General features: G+C 49.7%; 1 protein-coding gene across 1 annotated transcript in view; it reads left to right on the plus strand.

The window, feature by feature from the left end:
• LOC129713066 (nuclear factor NF-kappa-B p100 subunit-like) overlaps positions 1 to 23,500 on the plus strand; it is a 106,009-nt gene that overhangs the window by 51,616 nt on the left and 30,893 nt on the right. The window contains exons 11-17 of the mRNA XM_055661944.1: positions 2,099 to 2,237; positions 12,235 to 12,363; positions 14,607 to 14,855; positions 18,211 to 18,352; positions 19,419 to 19,533; positions 20,947 to 21,157; positions 21,958 to 22,124. Of these exons, the coding sequence (XP_055517919.1) occupies positions 2,099 to 2,237; positions 12,235 to 12,363; positions 14,607 to 14,855; positions 18,211 to 18,352; positions 19,419 to 19,533; positions 20,947 to 21,157; positions 21,958 to 22,124 (1,152 nt within the window). The remainder of the gene's footprint in view (positions 1 to 2,098; positions 2,238 to 12,234; positions 12,364 to 14,606; positions 14,856 to 18,210; positions 18,353 to 19,418; positions 19,534 to 20,946; positions 21,158 to 21,957; positions 22,125 to 23,500) is intronic.

Below are 23,500 nucleotides of genomic sequence, written 5' to 3' on the forward strand. Positions count from 1 at the left end.
CCACCGTCTATATCTCTCGTTTCCCTTATCCCTAACCAGTCTGAAGAAGGGTCTCGATCCAAAACATCGGCCATTCCTTCTCTCCAGAGATGCTGCCTGTCCTGCTGAGTTACTCCAGCTTTTTGTGTCTATCCTAGCCTACTCAACCTCTTCCTGTAGCTCAGGCCCTTGACAAAATCTGTCCTCAGTGCTCAGCACTGAACATATTCCTGTAAATGTGTCCTCAACAAAGGTCGTATCGAACTGCAATATGACCTCCCAACTTCTATACTCAGTATCCTGACTGATGAAGGACAATATACCAAAGGTCTTTTGACCACCCTATCTACCTGCACCTTCAAGGATCGCTGGTCGGTGCCAAAGGGCCTGTTTCCACACTGTATCACTAAACTAAACTGGAAATAGCGATGTGGAATGTACAAAGGATGGGGGAACCATCTTCAATAGGAGATTGGTTGCGATTAGAAAACATAAACATTGATTAACCTGTGGATATGGAGACATAAGGATATGTGAGGATAAGGGGGAAATCTTTTAGGACTGAGTTGAGAAAAACATTTTTCACACAGAGAGTGGTGAATCTCTGGAATTATCTGTCACAGAAGGTAGTTGAGGCCAGTTCATTGGCTATATTTAAGAGGGAGTTAGATGTGGCCCTTGTGGCTAAAGGGATCAGGGGGTATGGAGAGACGGCAGGTACAGGATACTGAGTTGGATGATCAGTCATGATCATATTAAATGGCGGTGCAGGCTCGAAGGGCCGAATGGCCTACTCCTGCACCTATTTTCTATGCTTCTATGTTTCAATTCGGCCCTTCGAGCCAGCACCGTCTTTCGTTGTGATAATGGCTGATTGCCCCCTATCAATAACCCGTGCCTGCCTTCTCCTCATATCCCTTGATTCCACTAACCCCGAGAGCTATATCTAACTCTCTATTAAATCCATCCAGTGATTTGGCCTCCACTACCCGCTGTGGCACGGAATTCCACAAATTCACAACTCTCTGGGTGAAAACGTTTTTTTCTCACCTCAGTCTTAAATGGCCTCCCCTTTATTCTAAGACTGTGGCCCCTGGTTCTGGACTCACCCAACATTGGGAACATTTTTCCTGCATCAAGTTTGTCCAGTCCTTTTACAATTATATGTTTTTATAAGACCCCCCTCATTCTTGTAAACTCCAGTGAATACAAGCCTAGTCTTTTCAATCTTTCCTCAAATGACAGTCCCGCCATCCCAGGGATCAATCTCGTGAACCTACGCTGCACTGCCTCAATCACAAGGATGTCCTTCCTCAAATTAGGAGACCAAAACCGTTCACAATACAGTTATGCAAAAAAGTTTGATGATAAGGGAATCAGGCCATTGTCAACTATTTGTAGGGTGAAAATGAGAAGCGACTTGGGTGGGGGAGGGATAGAGAGAGAGGGAATGCCGGGGTTGTAAGCTGCCCCAAGTGAAATCAAAGATGCTGTTCCTCCAATTTGCATTTAGCCTCACTCTGACAATGGAGGTGACCGAGGACAGAAAGGTCTGTGTAGGAATGTGTAGGCTCGGACTTTATTCCCTGGTACACAGGAGGATGAGGGGGGTGATCTTATAGAGGTGTATAAGACCATGAAAGGAATACATTGGGTCGAAGGTAGACTCTCTTGTCCAGAGTAAGTGAATTGTGGACTTGCGGCACAGTGGTGCAGCAATAGAGCGGCTGTCTTACAGCACCAGAGACCCAGTTCAATCCCGACTACGGGTGCTGGCTGTACATAGTTTGTACCTTCTCCCCGGGACCGCGTGGGTTTTCTCCGGGTGCTTTGGTTTCCTCAAACACTACAGATTTGTAGGTTAATTGTAAATTGTCCCTTGTGTGTGCAGCATAGTGTTAGTGTACGGGCATCACTGGTTGGTGCAGACTCGGTGAGCCAAAGGGCCTCTTTCCACTCTGTATCAAAAAACGAACTCTTGTCTGTCTAAAGAAATTTCTCCTGATCTCGGTTATAAAGGAGCATCCTTCCACCCCGAGTGTTGGTGCCCCCTGGTGTCCCCTGGCAGTACTGCCGCCTCTGTAGATGTGTCCATCTCACTGGGCTTCTCTCTCCTCAGTTTGCCATCGTTTTCCGGACTCCGCGATACTGGGACATCTCCATCGAGCGGCCCATCACAGTGTTTGTGCAGCTGAAACGCAGGAAGGACGGGGAGACGAGTGAAGCCAAGGCCTTCACCTACTGCCCCAGAGTGGAAGGTAAGGCTCAGAGCCCCGTGCACCTACTGTGAGCAGGTGGAAGCAGAGGCCTGTACACACTGCGGTTACTGTAGGGAGGGGCGGCACAGTGGGAGATCTGCCTGCTAACAGCTGGGAAGAAACTGTCCCTGAATCTGGGAGTGTGCGTTATCACACTTCTGTGCCTCTTGCCTGATGGGAGAGGGAAGAAGCGGCAAGAGGGACAGAAGTGTGAAAACGCAGACTTCCACATTCGGGGATAGTTTCTTCCCAGCTGTTATCAGGCAACTGAATCATCTCACCACAACCAGAGAGCAGTGCTGAACTACTATCCACCTCATTGGGTACCCACGGACCATCTTTGATCGGACTTTGCTAGCTTTACCTCGCACTAAATGTTATTCCCTGATCATGTACAAACATTCATGTGCTGCATTTACACACGTGTTCAGACCATCAGCTTGACCATGGACTGACTTTCAATGCCGGTTCTTGCTGTAGCCCAGTCAATCCACCTGCTCTTTGTCTTTCCCCGTCCTCTGCCTCTCCATCTCTCTCCCACACTGATGCAACAGCTCATCAACTCTGTATCTCTAAACTAAACTGATACATGATTATAATCAAGCCATTCACAGTGTACAGATACGTGGTAAGGGAATAACGTTTAGTGCAAGGTAAAGCCAGCAACGTTTGATCAAGGATAGTCCAAGGGTCCTTGATGAGGTAGGTAGTAGTTCAGGATGGCTGTGGTTGTGGTAGGATGGTTCAGTTGGGAAGGTCCTGTCCCTGAATCTGGAGATGTCTGCATGCAATGACTCCCTGTCCTGTCTTCTATAGACAATAGGTGCAGGAGTAGGCCATTCGGCCCTTAGAGCCAGCACCGCCATTCAATGTGATCATGGCTGATCATCCCCAATCCGTTTCCTGTTCCTGCCTTCTCCCCATATCTCCTGACTCCGCTATCTTTAAGAGTCCTATCTAGCTCTCTCTTGAAAGTATCCAGAGAACCATCCTCCACCGCCCTCTGAGGCAGAGAATTCCACAGGCTGTGAGAAAAAGTGTTTCCTCGTCTCCGTTCTAAATGGCTTACACCTTATTCTTAAACTGTGGCCCCTGGTTCTGGACTTCCCCAACATTGGGAACATATTTTCTGCCTCCACCATGTCCAAACCTTTAACAATCTTATATGTTTCAATAAGATCCCCTCTCAACCTTCTAAACTCCAGAGTGTACAAGCCCAGTCGCTCCATTCTCTCAGCATATGACAGTCCCGCCATCCCGGGAATTAACCTTGTAAACCTATCTCAATACCTCAATAGCAAGAATGTACTTCCTCAAATTAGGGGACCAAAACTGCACACAATAATCCAGGTGTGGTCTCACTAGGGCCCAGTACAACTGCAGAAGGACCTCTTTGCTCCTATGCTTGGCTCTTCTTGTAATAAAGGCCAACATGCCATTCGCTTTCTTCACTGCCTGCTGTACCTGCATGCGTACTTTCATAGCCTGATGAACAAGGACCCCCATATCCCGTTGTACTTCCCCTTTTCCCAACGTGACGCCACTTAGATAGTAATCTTCCTTCTTGTTTTTATCCACATTAAACTTCATCTGCCATGCATCTGCCCACTCCCCCAACCTGTCCAAGTCACCCTGGATTCTCATACAATCCTCCTATATAACAATTACAGCACGGAAACTGGCCATCTCGGCCCTTCTAGTCCATGCCAAACACTTACTCTCCCCAAGTCCCATCTACCTGCACTCAGACCATAACCCTCCATTCCTTTCCCGTCCATATAACCTATCCAATTTATTTTTAAATTATAAAATTGAACCTGCCTCCACCACTTCCACTCGAATCTCATTCCACACAGCCACCACTCTCTGAGTAAAGAAGTTCCCCATCATGTTACCCCTAAACTTTTGTCCATTAATTCCCAAATCATGTCCTCTTGTTTGCATCTTCCCTACTCTCAATGAAAAAAGCTTATCCACGTCAACTCTGTCTATCCCTCTCATAATTTTTAAGACCTCTATCAAGTCCCCACTTCACCTTCTGCACTCCAAAGAATAGACCTATCTTGTTCAACCTTTCTCTGTAACTTAGGTGCTGAAATCCAGGCAACATTCTAGTAAATCTCCTCTGTACTCTCTCTATTTTCTTGACATCTTTCATATAATTTGGCAACCAAAATTGTACACCAGACTCCAGAATTGGCCTCACCAATGCCTTGTACAATTTTAACATTACATCCCAACTTCTATACTCAATGCTCTGATTTATAAAGGCCAGCACACCAAAAGCTTTCCTTACCACCATATCTACATGAGATTCCATCTTCAGAGAACTATGCACAATTATTCCTAGATCCCTCTGTTCAACTGTATTCCTCAATTCCCTACCATTTACCATGTACGTCCTATTTTGATTTGTCCTGCCAAGACGTAGCACCTCAAACTTATCAGCATTAAACTCCATCTGCCATCTTTCAGCCCACTTTCCCAAATGGCCTAAATCTCTCTTTAGACTTTGAAAATCTACTTCATTATCCACAACACCACCTATCTTAGTATCATCTGCATACTTACTAATCCAATTTACCACACCATCATCCAGATCATTGATGTATAAGACAAACAACAGTGGACCCATCACAGATCCCTGTGGCACCCCACTCGTCACCGGCCTCCAACCTGACAAACAGTTATCCACCATTACTCTCTGGTATCTCTCATTCAACCACCGTTGAATCCATCTTGCTACTCCACTATTAATATCCAACAATTGAACCTTCTTAAGCAACCTTCCAAACATTGTCAAAGGCCTTACTGAAGTCCATATAGACAACATCCACCGCTTTGCCCTCATCAATTTCCCTAGTAACCTCTTCAAAAAATTCAAGAAGATTAGTCAAACATGACCTTCCAGGCACAAATCCATGTTGAATGTTCCTAATCAGATCCTCACAATTCACACTGCCACCCAGCTTTGAGTCATCTGCAAATTTGCTAATGTTACTTTGAATCACTTCATCCAAATTATTAATGTATATTATAAATAGCTGCTGTCCCAGCACCGAGCCTTGCGGTACCCCACTAGTCACTGCCTGCCATTCTGAATGGGACCTGTTAATCCCTACTCTTTGTTTCCTGTCTGCCAACCAATTTTCTACCCATGTTAGCACTCTACCCCCAATACCATGTGCCCTAATTTTGTCCACTAATCTCTTATGTGGGATCTTATCAAATGCTTTCTGAAAGTCCGGGTACACTACATTCACTGGCTCTCCCTTGTCCATTTTCCTAGTTACATCCTCAAAAAATTCCAGAAGATTAGTCAAGCATGATTTCCCCTTCGTAAATCCATGCTGACTCGGACTGACCCGGTTACTGCTATCCAAATGTGTGGCTATCTCATCTTTTATAACTGAGTCCAGCCTCATCCCCACCACCGATGTCAGGCTAACTGGTCTACAATTCCCCATTTTCTCTCTCCCACCTTTCTTAAAAAGTGGGATAACATTAGCTACCCTCCAATCCATGGGAACTGATCCTGAGTCTATAGAACATTGGAAAATTATCACCAATGCATCCACGATTTCTAGAGCTTCTTCCTTAAGTACCCTGGGATGCAGACCATCAGGCCCTGGGGATTTATCAGCCTTCAGTCCCATCAGTCCATCCAACACCATTTCCTGCCTATTGTGGATTTCCTTCGGTTCCTCCATCACTCCAGATACTCTGGCCACTAGTACATCACGAAGATTGTTTGTGTCATCCTTAGTGAAGACGGATCCAAAGTACCTGTTCAACTCATCTGCCATTTCCTTGTTCCCCATAATAAATTCACCTTTTTCAGTCTTCAAGGGTCCTACTTTGGTCTTAACTAATTTTTTCCTCTTCACATACCTAAAGAAGCTTTTACTATCCTCCTTTATATCCTTGGCTAGTTTACCTTTGTACGTCATCTTTTCTCCCTGTATTGCCTTTTTAGTTATCGTATGTTGTTCTTTAAACATTACCCAATTCTCTTGCTACATTGTACTTATTCTCTTTCATTTTTATACTGTCCCTGATGTCCCTTGTCAGCCACGTTCGCCCCTTACTACCATATAACCATATAACAATTACAGCATGGAAACAGGCCATCTCGACACTTCTAGTCCGTGCTGAACACGTATTCTCCCCTAGTCCCATATACCTGCGCTCAGACCATAACCCTCCATTCCTTTCCCGTCCATATAACTATCCAATTCATTTTTAAATGATAAAAACGAACCTTCACTGGAAGCTCACTGGAAGCTCATTCCACACAGCCACCACTCTCTGAGTAAAGAAATTCCCTCTCATGTTACCCCTAAACTTCTGTCCCTTAATTCTCAAGTCCTGTCCCCTTGTTTGAATCTTCCTTACTCTCAGTGGGAAAAGCTTATCCACCTCAACTCTGTCTATCCCTCTCATCATTTTAAAGACCTCTATCAAGTCCCCCCTTAACCTTCTGCGCTCCAAAGAATAAAGCCCTAACTTGTTCAACCTTTCTCTGTAACTTAGTTACTGAAACCCAGGCAACATTCTAGTAAATCTCGTCTGTACTCTCTCTATTTTGTTGACATCTTTCCTATAATTAGGCGACCAAAATTGTACACCATACTCCAGAATTGGCCTCACCAATGCCTTGTATAATTTTAACATTACATCCCAACTTCTATACTCAATGCTCTGATTTATAAAGGCCAGCACACCAAAAGCTTTCTTTACCACCCTATCTACATGAGATTCCACTTTCAGCGAACTGTGCACTGTTATTCCCAGATCCCTCTGTTCACCTGCATTCTTCAGTTCCCTACCATTTACCACGTAGTCCAATTTTGATTTGTCCTGCCAAGATGTAGCACCTCACACTTATAAGCATTAAACTCCATCTGCCATCTTTCAGCCCACTCTTCCAACTGGCATAAATTTCTCTGTAGACTTTGAAACTCTACTTCATTATCCACAACCCCACCTATCTTAGTATCATCTGCATACTTACTAATCCAATTTACCACACCATCATCCAGATCATTGATGTACATGACAAACAACAGTGGACCCAACACAGATCCCTGTGGCACCCCACTAGTCACTGGCCTCCAACCTGACAAACAACCATCCACCATTACTCTCTGGCATCTCCCATTCAGCCACTGTTGAATCCATCTTGCTACTCCACCATTAATACCCAACAATTGAACCTTCTTAACCAACCTTCCATGAGGAACCTTGTCAAAGGCCTTACTGAAGTCCATATATACAACATCCACTGCTTTACCCTCATCAATTTCCCGAGTAACCTCTTCAAAAAATTCAAGAAGATTAGTCAAACATGACCTTCCAGGCACAAATCCATGTTGACTGTTCCTAATCAGACCCTGTTTATCCAGATGCTTATATATATTATCTCTAAGTATCCTTTAATCTATATCTCTAAGTATCCTTTCCATTAATTTGCCCGCCACTGACGTCAAACTAACAGGTCTATAATTGCTAGGTTTACTCTTAGACCCCTTTTTAAACAATGGAACAACATGCGCAGTACGCCAATCCTCCGGCACTATTCCCGTTTCTAATGACATTTGAAATATTTCTGTCATAGCCCCTGCTAATTCTACACTAACTTCCCTCAGACCTGAACGTGTGGCTGAGGAACTGGTGCACGGGGCAGGGATTTAGATTCTTAGATCATTGGGATCTATTTTGGGGTAAGGGGGAACTGTACAAAAGGGACAGATTGCATCTTAACAGGTGTGGGACCAGCATTCTGGCAGGCAGGTTTGCCACTGCTACACGGGTGGCTTTAAACTAAATAAGGGGGGTGGGGTGTTGAATGGGATAGTGGAGGATGGAGTTAAAGGGAAAGGGATTCTTAAATGTGTGAGCGTAGAGACCGAGGGGTGTAAAATGAGGGTAGAAGAAATAGGTAGCAAGGTGAAAAGTAAATGTGGCAGGCAGACAAAACCAGGGCAAAAATCAAAAAGGGCCACTTTTCAACATAATTGTATAAGGGGTAAGAGTGTTGTAAAAACAAGCCTGAAGGCTTTGTGTCTCAATGCAAGGAGCATTCGTAATAAGGTGGATGAGTTGAATGTGCAGATAACTCTTAATGACTATGATATAGTTGGGATCACGGAGACATGGCTCCAGGGTGACCAAGGCTGGGAGCTGAACATCCAGGGATATTCAATATTCAGGAGGGATAGACAGAAAGGAAAAGGAGGTGGGGTAGCGTTACTGATTAGAGAGGGGATTAATGCAATGGAAAGGAAGGACATTAGTTTGGAGGATGTGGAATCGGTATGGGTAGAGCTGCGAAACACTAAGGAGCAGAAAACGCTGGTGGGTGTTGTGTACAGGCCACCTAACAGTAGTAGTGAAGTTGGAGATGGTATCAAACAGGAAATTAGAAATGCGTGCGACAAAGGCAAAACAGTTATAATGGGTGACTTCAATCTACATACAGATTGGGTGAATCAAATTGGCAGGGGTGCTGAGGACGAGGATTTCTTGGAATGTATGCGGGATAGTTATCTAAATCAACATGTAGAGGAACCAACGAGAGAGCAGGCTATTTTAGACTGGGTATTGAGTAATGAGGAAGGGTTAGTTAGCAATCTTGTTGCACGTGCCCCCTTGGGCAAGAGTGACCATAATATGGTTGAGTTCTTCATTAGGATGGAGAGTGACATTGTTAATTCAGAAACAATGGTTCTGAACTTAAAGAAAGGTAACTTTGAGGGTATGAGACGTGAATTGGCCAACCTTGACTGGCAATTAATTCTAAAAGGGTTGACGGTGGATATGCAATGGAAGACATTTAAAGGCTGCATGGATGAACTACAAAAATTGTTCATACCAGTTTGGCAAAAGAATAAATCAGGGAAGGTAGTACATCCGTGGATAACAAGGGAAATCAGGGCGAAGGATGATGCGTACAAATTAGCCAGAAAAAGCAGCATACCGGAGGACTGGGAGAAATTCAAAGACCAGCAGAGGAGGACAAAGGGCTTAATTAGGAAAGGGAAAATAGATTATGAAAGAAAACTGGCAGGGAACATAAAAACTGACTGCAAAATTTTTATAGATATGTGAAAAGAAAGAGATTAGTTAAAACAAATGTAGGTCCCTTGCAGTCAGAAACAGGTGAGTTGATCATGGGGAACAAGGATATGGCAGACCAATTGAATAACTACTTTGGTTCCGTCTTCACTAAGGAAGACATAAATAATTTGCCGGAACTAGCAGGGGACCGCGGGTCAAAGGAGTTGGAGGAATTGAGTGAAATCCAGGTTAGCCGATAAGTGGTGTTGGGTAAATTGAATGGATTAAAGGCCGATAAATCCCCAGGGCCAGATAGGCTGCATCCCAGAGCACTTAAGGAAGTAGCTCCAGAAATAGTGGATGCATTAGTAATAATCTTTCAAAACTCTTTAGATTCTGGAATAGTTCCTGAAGATTGGCGGGTAGCAAACGTAACCCCACTTTTTAAGAAGGGAGGGAGAGAGAAAATGGGGAATTACAGACCAGTTAGTCTAACATCGATAGTGGGGAAACTGCTAGAGTCAGTTATTAAAGATGGGACAGCAGCACATTTGAAAAGTGGTGAAATCATTGGACAAAGTCAGCATGGATTTACGAAAGGTAAATCTTGTCTGTCGAATCTTATAGAATTTTTCGAGGATGTAACTAGTAGCGTGGATAGGGGAGAACCAGTGGATGCGGTGTATCTGGACTTCCAGAAGGCTTTCGACAAGGTCCCACATAAGAGATCAGTATACAAACTTAAAGCACAAGGCATTGGGGGTTCAGTATTGATGTGGATAGAGAACTGGCTGGCAAACAGGAAGCAAAGAGTAGGAGTAAACGGGTCCTTTTCACAATGGCAGGCAGTGACTAGTGGGGTACCGCAAGGCTCAGTGCTGGGACCCCAGCTATTTACAATATATATTAATGATCTGGATGAGGGAATTGAAGGCAATATCTCCAAGTTTGCGGATGACACTAAGGTGGGGAGCAGTGTTAGCTGTGAGGAGGATGCTAGGAGACTGCAAGGTGACTTGGATAGGCTGGGTGAGTAGGCAAATGTTTGGCAGATGCAGTATAATGCGGATAAATGTGAGGTTATCCATTTTGGTGGCAAAAATGGGAAAGCAGACTATTATCTAAATGGTGGCCGATTGGGAAAGGGGGAGATGCAGCGAGGCCTAGGTGTCATGGTACACCAGTCATTGAAGGTAGGCATGCAGGTGCAGCAGGCAGTAAAGAAAGCGAATGGTATGTTAGCTTTCATTGCAAAAGGATTTGAGTATAGGAGCAGGGAGGTACTACTGCAGTTGTACAGGGTCTTGGTGAGACCACACCTGGAGTATTGCGTACAGTTTTGGTCTCCAAATATTTTGATTTGTCCTGCCAAGATGTAGCACCTCACACTTATTAGCATTAAACTCCATCTGCCATCTTTCAGCCTACTCTTCCAACTGGCATAAATCTCTCTGTAGTCTTTGAAAATCTACTTCATTATCCACAACACCACCTATCTTAGTATCTTCTGCATACTTACTAATCCAATTTACCACACCATCATAGAGATCATTGATGTACATGACAAACAACAGTGGACCCAACACAGATCCCTGTGGCACCCCACTAGTCACTGGCCTCCAACCTGACAAACAACCATCCACCATTACTCTCTGGCATCTCCCATTCAGCCACTGTTGAATCCATCTTGCTACAACATCCACTGTTTTACCCTCATCAATTTCCCGAGTAACCTCCTCAAAAAATTCAAGAAGATTAGTCAAACATGACCTTCCAGGCACAAATCTATGTTGACTGTTCCTAATCAGACCCTGTTTATCCAGATGCTTATATATAATATCTCTAAGTATCTTTTCCATTAATTTGCCCACCACTGACATCAAACTAACAGGTCTATAATTGCTAGGTTTACTCTTAGAACCCTTTTTAAACAATGGAACAACATGCGCAGTACGCCAATCCTCCGGCACTATTCCCGTTTCTAATGACATTTGAAATATTCCTGTCACAGCCCCTGCTATTTCTACACTAACTTCCCACAATGTCCTAGGGAATATCCTGTCCAGACCTGGAGACTTATCCACTTTTATATTTCTCAAAAGTGCCAGTACTTCCTCTTCTTTGAATCTCATAGTTCCCATAGCTACTCTACTTGTTTCCCTTACCTCACATAATTTAATATCCTTCTCCTTGGTGAATACCAAAGAAAATAAATTGTTCAATATCTCCCCCATCTCTTTTGGCTCTGCAGATAGCTGTCCACTCTGACTCTCTAATGGACCAATTTTATCCCTCGTTATCCTTTTGCTATTAATATAGCTGTAGAAACCCTTTGGATTTACTTTCACCTTCCTTGCCAAAGCAACCTCATATATTCTTTTAGCTTTTCTAATTTCTTTCTTAAGATTCTTTTTACATTCTTTATACTCCTCAAGCACCTCATTTACTCCATGCTGCCTATAATTATTGTAGATCTCTCTTTTTCCAAACCAAGTGTCCAATTTCCCTTGAAAGCCATGGCTCTTTCCAATTTTTACTATTTCCTTTCATCCGAACAGGGACATAAAGATTCTGTACTCTTAAAATTTCACCTTTAAATGTCCTCCATTTCTCTTCCACATCTTTCCCATAAAACAAACGTCCCAATTTACTCCTTTTAAATCCTTTCGCATTTCCTCAAAGTTAGCCTTTCTCCCCTTGGAATATTTCTTCCTCCTAGGAATGAACTGATCCTGCACCTTCTGTATTATTCCTAGAAATACCTGCCATTGTTGTTCCACTGTCATCCCTGCTAGTGTATCTTTGTCCTCAAGCATCTTTGGTCAGCTCCTCCCTCATGTCGCCATAGTCCCCTTTATTCAACTGCAACACTGACACCTCCGATCTACCCTTCTCCCTCTCCAATTGTAGACTAAACCTGACCATATCTTTCTCACAGACAAGGAAGAAGTGAATCGCAAGAGACAGAAGAGGCTTCCTCATTTCTCCGATCACTTTGGTGGAGGGGGTCCCTCGGGAGTTCCGCCGGGGATCGGGGGTGGAGGAGGAGCGGGTGCTGAAGGAGCGGGTAAGGCCTGGACATTAACCTGAGTTCATGGAGGTGAAGCCCCTGCGGAAGGGGGTGCCCCCCGGCACTGCTGGGTGGGGTTTGGGGTGGGAGGAGGAGGTGGGGCGGAGGGAGGGAGGGAGTGTGGGGATCCTTGGCCCTTGGGGGGGGGGGGGGGGCAGGCAGAGGGGGTGCGCTATGGGTTGGAACTTGGGGGGGGTTTGGTGTGGGGGGAAGATACTGCATTGTGGGTGCTGGTAGTGACTGTGGAGTTGGGCAACAGGTTTCACAAGGCAGATATGGTGTGATGGGTACAGGAGGTGGGCAAGGATGTGGTGTGGGGCAGATATGGTGTGATGGGTACAGGAGGCGGGCAGGTGGGTAAGGATGGGTACAGGAGGTGGGCAAGGATGTGGTGTGGGGCAGGTGTGGTGTGTTGGGTACAGGAGGTGGGGAAGGATGTGGTGTGGGGCAGAGGTGGTGTGATGGGTACAGGAGGTGGGCAAGGATGTGGTGTGGGGCAGATGTGGTGTGATGGGTACAGGAGGCGGGCAAGGATGTGGTGTGGGGCAGATGTGGTGTGATGGGTACAGGAGGCGGGCAAGGATGTGGTGTGGGGCAGGTGGTGTGAGGGGTACAGGGGGGGGGCAAGGATGTGGTGTGGGGCAGAGATGGTGTGATGGGTACAGGAGGTGGGCAAGGATGTGGAGTGGGGCAGATGTGGTGTGATGGGTACAGGAGGTGGGCAAGGATGTGGTGTGGGGCAGATGTGGTGTGATGGGTACAGGAGGTGGGCAAGGATGTGGTGTGGGGCAGATATGGTGTGATGGGTACAGGAGGTGGGCAAGGATGTGGTGTGGGGCAGATATGGTGTGATGGGTACAGGAGGTGGGCAAGGATGTGGTGGGGGGCAGATATGGTGTGATGGGTACAGGAGGTGGGCAAGGATGTGGGGTGGGGCAGATGTGGTGTGATGGGTACAGGAGGTGGGCAAGGATGTGGTGTGGGGCAGATATGGTGTGATGAGGACAGGAGGTGGGCAAGGATGTGGTGTGGGGCAGATATGGTGTGATGGGTACAGGAGGTGGGCAAGGATGTGGTGTGGGGCAGATGTGGTGTGATGGGTACAGGAGGTGGGCAAGGATGTGGTGTGGGGCAGATATGGTGTGATGGGTACAGGAGGCGGGCAAGGATGTGGTGTGGGGCAGATGTGGTGCTGTGGGTACATGGTGTGCCCTGCCCTGGGTTGGAGTGGGTAGTGTAGAGGTGCGTGATGGGGTGTGCCATGGGTGCTGGTGGGTGATGGATGGCGGGGGGAAGGGTGCGGGGGGTAGATGCGGTGCTGTGGGTTGGGGTGAGCTGCAATTGGCAGGGGTGTTTGTGAAGCCAGGGTGGGGGTGTAGGGTAACGGGAGGGGGGGGGGGTGGCAGTGTGAGTGCTCCCGGGGATAATCTTGTCGGGAGCGTTGCTGGTGTTTGGGGTGAAAGGATACTCTCCCCTGGTCCCAGTCTGGTCCTTGCTGGAGGCCCCAACGAGGGAGGGAGGGGGGGGGGGTTGTGTGTGCATTTGGGGGGCTGGGGGTGCGGTGGTGTGTGTGTGTGAGGGTGCTGTGGTGCGTGTGTGTGGGGGGGTGCGTGTGTGTGGGGGGGGTGCGTGTGTGTGTGTGTGGGGGGGGGTGCAGTGGTGGTGTGTGTGGGGGGGGGGGTGCGGTGTTAGGTGTGTGTGTGGGGGGGGGTGCGGTGGTGGTGTGTAGGGGGGGAGTGGTGGGTGTGTGTGGTGGGGTGTGTGCGGTGGGGTGTGTGCGGTGGGGGGGTGTGTGTGGGGGGTGTGAGTGGAGGGTCTGCGTGTGTGTGTCTGTGTGGGGGTGTGAAGAGGGTTATGCGGGTTGCGGTGGTGGATCTGTGTGTGTGTGTGTGTGTATGGGGGGGGGGGAGGGAGAGGGTTGTGGGGGTGGATCTGTGTCTCTGTGTGTGTAGGGGGGGAGGGGGGAGGGAGAGGGTTGTGGGGGTGGATCTGTGTCTCTGTGTGTGTAGGGGGGAGGGGGGAGGGAGAGGGTTGTGGGGGTGGATCTGTGTCTGTGTGTGTGTATGTGGGGGGGGGGGAGGGGGGGGGGGGGGGAGGTGGGGGGGGGGGGGGGGGGGGGGGGGGGGGGGGGTAGGGGGGGGGGGGGGGGGGGGGGGGGGGAGATGGTTGCGGGGGTGCAGATGCCAGAATTCTGTCTGCTCATGGCCACAACTGTCAGGAACGTTGCTGCCTTGTTGCAGGTTTTAGTTTCCTCGGTTACACGAGTAACTTTGGCGGCGGGCTGTGGACGGGCCAGCAGGGGATGCAGCATGCCACCGATACACCAGGAGCGATGGAGATGGGCAGACAGGCACCAGGAGCCACGGAACTGGGCAAGGAACAAGAACGCCCGCATGGTGCCCCAGCCCAGTCAACGGAGTGCACCCCAGGAGAGGGGCTGCTGCCCACTGACTGCCCGGCACTGCCCAGTGACCAGCCGGCCCACCACGGTACGTGAGCTGGGGGCGGGGGAGGTGGCACCTCTGTGTTGGTGCTGCCAGTCAAAGATTAGAGTGACACAGCAAGGAAACGGGTTCTTCAGCCCATCTGGCATTCACCAGTATATCTGAAGTCTAAAGTTAAGACTAATGGTACTGCCCGATTTACCTCTACCCCATTGTGGACATTGGACTTTGTCACTGGAACTGATGCGCTACAAATGCTGAGAGCTTTATTCTGCACTCTGTACTTTCCTCTTTCCTCTGACGTGCATGAGATGACGATTGCATTTATGTCTAGTATTATTTGATGTGATTGAATACCACGCATAGCAAAGCCGTTCACTGTACTTCGGTACACATGATAATAATGAACATCACCCAGCCTGCAAGCTTGAGCGGAGAATTGGTGTAACTCCTCGTCACTGCCATTTACACAAGTGCTTCACTAAACGAGGCCGCGAAGGTCCCTCATTAAACTGGACTCCGTCCCTGCCTCAACTACCTCCTCTGGCAGCTTGTTCCCTTCACCCTATGCGTGAAGAAATCACCCTTCTTTTCCCCTTCACCGTGAACCTATGGTCCTCTGGTCCTAGATTCCCCTACTCTGGGCATGAGACTGTGTGCATCTACCTGATGCACAGGAGTCTGATCTAACTGCGGTGTGGATGGTTGTCAGATGATGATTACCTCATGCTCAGCAGTGTTCACACCAACTATCAGCTGCTTCATAAGTTCATTAGTCACAGGAGCAGAATTAGGCCATTCGGCCCTTCACATCTACTATCTCATGATGGACTTGTAGTGTTGGCCATGGCTTTGTGCAGCAGGACCCGACCAAAGTGTTTTACAGCTGCAACATGGCTTGTCAACCTTTATAGACACAATAAGCGGGTTAGGCAGCATCCCCCGTAGACTAGGAATAGTTGACGTTTGGGGTTGAGACCCTTCTTCACACTGAGGTTCAGGGGAAAGGGAAACGAGAGATAGAGACGATTACATAGAAAGATATAGAACAAAATGAAAGTTATGCAAAAAGGTAACAATGATCAAGGAAGCAGGCCATTGTTGGCTGTGGGCTAGGTGAAAATGAGTTACAGACAATGAAACTCATTAGGACAACAGTGAATGAAACTAATACAACTCAGGTGAGAGAGGGATGGGGAGTGAGGGGATGCAAGGGTTACTTGAAGTTAGAGAAGTCAACGTTCATACCGGTGGGTTGTAAGCTGCCCAAGCGAAATATCAGATGCTGTTCCTCCAATTTGCGCTGGGCCTCACTCTGACAATGGAGGTGGCCCAAGACAGAAAGGTGAGTGTGGGAATGAGAAGAAGAATTAAAGTGTTTGGCAACCGGGAGATCAGGTAGGTCAAGACACAAGAGTGCTGGAGTACGTGTGTCCGGCAACACCTCTGGAGAACATACACTGACGTTTTGGGTAGAAACCCTTCTTCAGACCTTCTTATGTCCTGGACAAACAGTAATTTCTTTGAAGGACAGAAGATGGACAAAAAGTGCTGGAGTAACTCAGCGGTTCAGGCAGCATCTCTAGAGAACGTGGACATGTACAAAGTGTTGGAGTAACTCAGCGGGTCAGGCAGCATCGCTGGAGAAAAGAATGTGCTGTTTACCTCTGTTTATATGTACAGATGGTAATCTGACAATGGTTGATGGTAAATTCCTGGAAGGTATTAGTCCCTAGATCCCTCATCATTCCTGGATCTGTTGGTCTCCATATCCCAGGAGGTGCTGGTGTCTAGATCCCACATCATTCCTGCGATGCACTGGTCTCCAGATCATAAGAAGTGTTGATTTCCAGATCCCAGCTTTCCCAGGTGGTGTTGGTGTCCAGATCCCAGGAGGTGCTGGTCACTGGATCTCAGCTCGTTCCTGAATGGATCGGGCTGCAGATCCCAGTTTGTTGCCAGGAGTTAGACACAAAATGCTGGAGTAACTCAGCGGGTGAGGCAGCATCTATGGAGAGAAGGAATGGGTGACATTTCAGGTCGACCCTTCTTCAGACTGATGTATGGGGTGGCGGGGGGGCAGAAAGGTGGAAAAAGATAGAAAGTGTGCAGAGGAGAGCTGGAGAACTGGGAAGGGGATGGATGGAGGGAAGAAAGGACTATTTGAAGTTAAGAGAAGTCAATGTTCATACCGATAGGGTGTAAACTACCCAAGTGAAATATAAGGTGCTGTTCCTCCAATTTGCGCTGGGCCTCACTCTGACAGAGGAGGAGGCCCAGGACAGAAAGGTCAGATTGGGAATGGGAGGGGGAGTTGAAGTGCTGAGCCACCGGGAGATTAGGGTGGTTACGACAAACTGAGCGGAGGTGTTCTGCGCTTGGTCTCGCAGATGTAGAGAAGTTGACACCTGGAACAGCGGATGCAGTATAAGAAGTTGGAGCAGATGCAAGTGAACCTCTGCCTCACCAGGAAAGACTGATTGGGTCCTTGAGGGGGGACAGTTGTTGCATCTCCTGTGGTTACAGGGGAAAGTACCTGGGGAGGGGTCGTTTGGGTGGGAAGGGACGAATTAACCAGAGAGTTACGGAGGGATGGTCTCTGCGGAAAGCAGAAAGGGGTGGAGATGGGAAGATGCGTCCACTAGTGGGATCCCGTTGGAGGTGGAGGATGGTATGTCAGAGGATTATATGTTGTATGTGACGGCTGGTAGGGTGGAAGGTGAAGACGGGGACTCTGCCCTTGTTACGTGTGGGGGGGATGGGGAGTGAGAGCGGAGCTGCGGGATATAGAGGAGACCCTGGTGAGAGCCTCATCTATAATGGAAGAGGGAAACCCCTGTTCCTTAAAGAATGAGGACATCTCCGATGCCCTGGTTTGGAACACCTCAGCCTGGGCGCAGATGCGGTGTAGATGGAGGAATTGGGAGTAGGGGATGGAGTCTTTACAGGAAGCAGGGTGGGAAGAAGTGTAGTCAAGATAGCTATGGGAATCAGTAGGTTTGTAGTAGATGTTGGTCAGTAGTGGGACATGAACAAACAGAAACAATGGGGCTGCCAGGACAGTTCTGTTTGTGGATTTTGGGGAGAAGATAAAATCGAGGAAGGATGATGTTGGAGGCTTTAGAGGGCAGACTGCCGGAAGTGATGAAGTCAGTGATGGTGCTTGAGATTAAGGCCTGGTGCTCGTCTGTGGGGTCATGGTTCAAGGTAGAGGTCAGCACACCATGGCACCTCCCTTGTCGGCAGCTCTGATAACCAGTGGGGGTTGTTGGCAGAGTGAGCTGTACATTGGGGGGGGGGGGGAGGAGGTGTTGGTCTGTAGATTGTACGAGGAGCTGATCTGTGGACCTCAGCCCGTTCCCTGGGCGTGCCTGATTGTCCCGTCTCTCCGTGCCCACAGACGTGTTGTTGGGCGTTGGCGCGCTGCAGATCACGGAGCGGACCGCGCGGGCACTGCTGGACTACGCCGTCACGGCCGATGTGCGCATGCTGCTGGCGGTGCAGCGACACCTCACCGCTGTTCAGGACGAAAATGGAGACACGTAAGCATTGACCCATGGGGACCGGTGTAGTGGAAGGGTGGGGGCAGCTCTGTTAACCCCCCTGCCCCCCCCCCCCCCACCTTGTGCCCTGGGACCCTGCAGTAGGCCATCACACGGGGTGGGAGTAAGGGATTGTGGGTGGGAGTAAGGGATTAGGGGTGAGGGCTGAGCTGGGGCCGCTGTGTAACTCCCTCCCTGTGCCCCAGGTTGGGAGATGGGGTGGGGGGGGCGGGTGTGTGAGGGGGGGTGGGTGTGAGGGAGGGGGTGGGGGTGTGAGGGGGGGGGTGGGGGTGTGAGGGGGGGGGTGGGTGTGAGGGGGGGGGTGGGTGTGAGGGGGGGGTGGGTGTGAGGGAGGGGGTGGGTGTGAGGGAGGGGGTGGGTGCGAGGGGGGGGTGGGTGCGGGGGGGGGGTGGGTGTGCGAGGGGGGGGTGGGTGCGAGGGGGGGTGGGGTGCGAGGGGGGTGGGTGCGAGGGGGGGTAGGGGGGGGGGGTGGGTGGTGAGGGGGGTAGGTGTGAGGGGGGGGGTGGGTGTTGGGGGGGGGGGTGTGAGGGGGTGGGTGTGAGGGGGGGGGTGGGTGGGGGGGGGGTGGGTGTGGGGGGGGGTGGGTGGTGGGGGGGGGGGGGGGGGGGGGGGGGGGGGTGTGAGGGGGCGTGGGTGTGTGGGGGGGGGGTGGTGGGGGGGGGGAGGGGGGGTGTGTGGGGGGTGGGTGTGTGGGGGGGTGTGAGGGGGGGGTGGGTGTGAGGGGGGGTGGGTGTGAGGGGGGTGGGTGTGAGGGGGGAGTGGGGGTGTGTGAGGGGGGGGGGGGGGTGGTGGGTGTGGGGGGGGGGGTGGGGTGTGAGGGGGGGGGTGTGAGGGGGGGTAGGTGTGAGGGGGGGGGGGGTGTGAGGGGGGGGTGGGTGTGAGGGGGGGGGGGTGTGAGGGGGGTGGGGTGTGAGGGGGTGGGTGTGAGGGGGGTGGGTGTGAGGGGGGGTGGGTGTGAGGGGGGTGGGTGTGAGGGGGGAGTGGGGATGGGCTGAAGGGTGGGCTGGGCTGGGGCCATTCATTAATCCCCCCCCCTCTCCCACAGGTCGCTGCACCTGGCCGTGATCCACCAGCAGCCACTGGTGGTGCAGCAGCTTCTCCAGGTGATTGTCAGCATTCCCTGGCAGAACATCATCAACCTGCCCAACCACCTGCGCCAGGTAAGTGCCCACACCCCCACTCCCCCTGTCGGCTCTGTGTACCCCTCTCTGTCCATTCCTGCAGCCTCCCTCCCCCCCACCCCACCTTCCTGCCCTGTGTCACCCCTACCCGGCAGCTCTGTGTACCCCTGCCTCAGCCCTGTGTAACCACCCAGCCCCACCCCGACTTGTGTCAGTCCTTGCGTCTCCCCCCCCCCCCCCCCCCCCCTGTGCCATGTCCGTCTCCCCCACATTCTCAATTTACCATCACACCTCTTGGTGTGCATGAACTGCCCACCATGTCTGGGGCTTGATGGGACCAGGGTCACTGGGGTGAGAGGGCCAGGACAATGTGGCGGTCACACCCATCTCCACCGCCTGTTCCCATCACCCACCCCAACTCCATACAGACAACACCCAAAGTCATGATCGAACCCTCGTCTCTGGTGCTGTAAGGCAGCAACTCTAACGCTGGGCCACCGTGCCGCACCTGTGTTTTATCTGTGTTTGATTTATGTATTTCTGAAATGACACACCTCTTTTAATACCAAAGCTTGATTTCGGTGCGAGTATTTTAGGAATAACATCCTCAAATTTACTGCTGACAGCATAGTCACATATATGTTTCATTTTGGAATTACCCACCACTTTTCAACCACTGTGTAAAATGCCAGGTGCCTGTATTTTAATTTTCTAGTTGTACTTCCAATTTACAAGATTATGAAGACTTTAATTTGGTGGGGGCTCCTTGCAGTTTGTATTGCTGACTAAGTTGACACTTGACACTTTAGTGAATTGGATGTAGTCCAGGGTATGGATGGATGGATGGATGTTTTACTGTCTCATGTGACAAGCCGCAGTGATATTCTTTGTTTTCTATACCGAGAGTATGCAAAGCGTCGCCACATAAAGGGTGCCAACAAAGTAACCCGGACTAGGTCCTCCTTTGTTCTCCATCCCGCCCCCGTCCCACCATGATGGTTTTTAGTCTAGTTTAGAGATACAGCGCGGGAGCAGGCACTTCGGCCCACCACGACCGCGCCGACCAGCGATCCCCACAAATGAACACTATCCCACACGCACTAGGGACAATTTCTACATTTACAAAGCCAATTTACCTACATACCTGTACGTCTTTATCCTTTGATTCCCCCCTCCCCCCCCCCCCCCCCCCCCCCCCCCCCCCCCCCCCCCCCCCCCCCCCCCCCCCCCGGCCCAATCCCCCCACGCCAGGTCCTCCTTTGTTTTCCCACCCCCCACACCACGGTGCCCCCCATATCTGGTTGTCCTTTGTGGGGGTGGGGGGGGGGGGGGGGGGGGGACTGCCATGTGGGGGGTGGGGGCTAGAACTCCGTAGGGTGGGTCACAGCCATCGAGAGTTTGCTCCATGGGCCACAGTGTGTGACTGAGTGTTTGTGTCTCCTGTGTCCCCAGACTCCGCTCCACCTGGGGATCATCACCCAACAGTATAAGATTGTGGAGTTGCTGCTCACCGCCGGCGCCGATGCTGCCATCTTGGATCGCCGTGGAAACTCCATCCTCCATCTTGCTCTGCACAGGAGTGACGAGCAGATGGTGCAGCTGTTGCTGCATCAACTCTCACCGCAGCTACTAAGCAGGCTGCTCACCTCATCTGACTGCGACGGTAAGTAATGCTTCCTTGTGTATCTGTACACTGTGGACGGCTCGATTGTAATCATGTATTGTCTTTCCCCTGACTGGTTAGCAAGCAACAAAAGCTTTTCACTGTACCTCGGTACACGGGACAATAATCTAATCTGTACTGGACAGAACTAATAACAATGAACCGCAGATGCTGGTTTATACTGAAGATAGACACAACGTTCTACAGTAACCCAGCGGGTCAGGCAGCATCTCTATAGGGAGACCCTTCTTCAGACTAATATAGGGGGAGAGGGTACTGGAAGCAAGAGAGGACCAGGACAAATCGGGTCCAGAAACAGCCGACTTCAGGCAGGATGGTTCCAGTAGGCTGATAGTTCATGTTGTCTGCAGCAGCTTACCTGCAGTGGTGTTCACTCCCATTACCAGTGTCAGGTCCAGCGAGTCTACGCCGACCAATGATCACCCATACACTAGTACTATCCTGGACATTACGGGTGATTTAAAGCCAATTAAGCTACAAACCTGCACATCTTGGGGAAACCGGAGCACCCGGAGAGAACCCACACAATCACTGGGAAAACATGCAAACTCCACACAGACACCACCCATAGCCAGAATCGACCCCAGGTCCCTGGCGTTATGAGGCAGCAGCTCTACCAGCTGTGACAATATGTGCCTCCCATAAATAGAAAACACAATGGTGGCCGGTGGCAATCTTGCCCGTGTGGTGGTGATGACGCCTGTGTTGAAGATGAGCCTGTGGGGGACTGATCACGGACAGCTTTAGCCTGAGTGTCCCCGCTTATCTGATCTCCACAGGGCTGTACCCAGTGCACCTGGCGGTGAAGGCGCGGAGCGAAGGCTTGGTGGAGCTGTTGCTGAGCAAGGGGTCCGATGGCAACGTGGCTGAGCAGAAGAGCGGGCGGACACCACTACACCTGGCTGTGGAAATCCAGAGCCTGAAGCTGGTCGGACATCTGGTGGAGGTATGCTCATCTTGTTCTCTGGTACAGGGGAACTCACCTTGTGATACAGGTACACTCACCTTATGCTCAGGTACAGGTACACACGCCTTGTGCTCAGGTATAGGTACACTCACAATGTGGTCAAGTCAAGTTTATTCGTCACATACAATGTATTCATACCCCTTGAACGTTTCACCATTTGGTCACGTTACAACCTCAAACGTAAATGTATTTTATTGGGATTTTATGTGATGGACCAACACAAAGTGGTGCATAATTGTGAAGTGGAAGGAAAATGATACATGGTTTTCAAATTGTTTTACAAATAAAAAACTGAAAAGTGTGGCGTGCAAAAGTATTCAGCCCCCCCTGAGTCAATACTTTGTAGAACCACCTTTCGCTGCAATTACAGCTGCAAGTCTTTTGGGGTATGTCTCTACCAGCTTTGCACATCTAGAGACTGAAATCTTTGCCCATTCTTCTTTGTAAAATAGCTCAAGCTCAGTCAGATTGGATGGAGAGCGTCTGTGAACAGCAATTTTCAAATCTTGCCAGAGATTCTCAATTGGATTTAGGTCTGGACTTTGACTGGGCCATTCTAACACATGAATATGCTTTGATCTAAACCATTCCATTGTAGCTCTGGCTGTATGTTTAGGGTCGTTGTCCTGCTGGAAGGTGAACCTCCGCCCCAGTCTCAAGTCTTTTGCAGACTCTAACAGATTTTATTCCAAGATTGCCCTGTATTTGGCTCCATCCATCTTCCCATCAACTCTGACCAGCTTCCCTGTCCCTGCTGAAGAAAAGCATCCCCACAGCATGATGCTGCCACCACCATGTTTCACAGTGGGGACGGTGTGTTCAGGGTGATGTGCAGTGTTAGTTTTCCGCCACACATAGCATTTTGCATTTAGGCCAAAAACTTCAATTTTGGTCTCATCTGACCAGAGCACCTTCCGCCACATGTTTGCTGTGTCCCCCACATGGCTTGTGGCAAACTGCAAACAGGACTTCTTATGGCTTTTTTTCAACAATGGCTTTCTTCTTGCCACTCTTCCATAAAGGCCCGATTTGTGGAGTGCACGACTAATAGTTGTCCTGTGGACAGATTCTCCCACCCGAGCTGTGGATCTCTGCAGCTCCTCCAGAGTTACCATGCTTGGCTGCTTCTCTGATCAATGCTCTCCTTGCCCGGCCTGTCAGTTTAGGTGGACGGCCATGTCTTGGTAGGTTTGCAGTTGTGCCATACTCTTTCCATTTTCGGATGATGGATTGAACAGTGCTCCGTGAGATGTTCAAAGCTTGGGATATTTTTTTATAACCTAACCCTGCTTTAAACTTCTCCACAACTTTATCCCTGACCTGTCTGGTGTGTTCCTTGGGCTTCATGATGCTGT

Source organism: Leucoraja erinacea, chromosome 34 (genome assembly GCF_028641065.1).
Source record: "Leucoraja erinacea ecotype New England chromosome 34, Leri_hhj_1, whole genome shotgun sequence".
Taxonomy (NCBI): Eukaryota; Metazoa; Chordata; class Chondrichthyes; order Rajiformes; family Rajidae; genus Leucoraja; species Leucoraja erinaceus.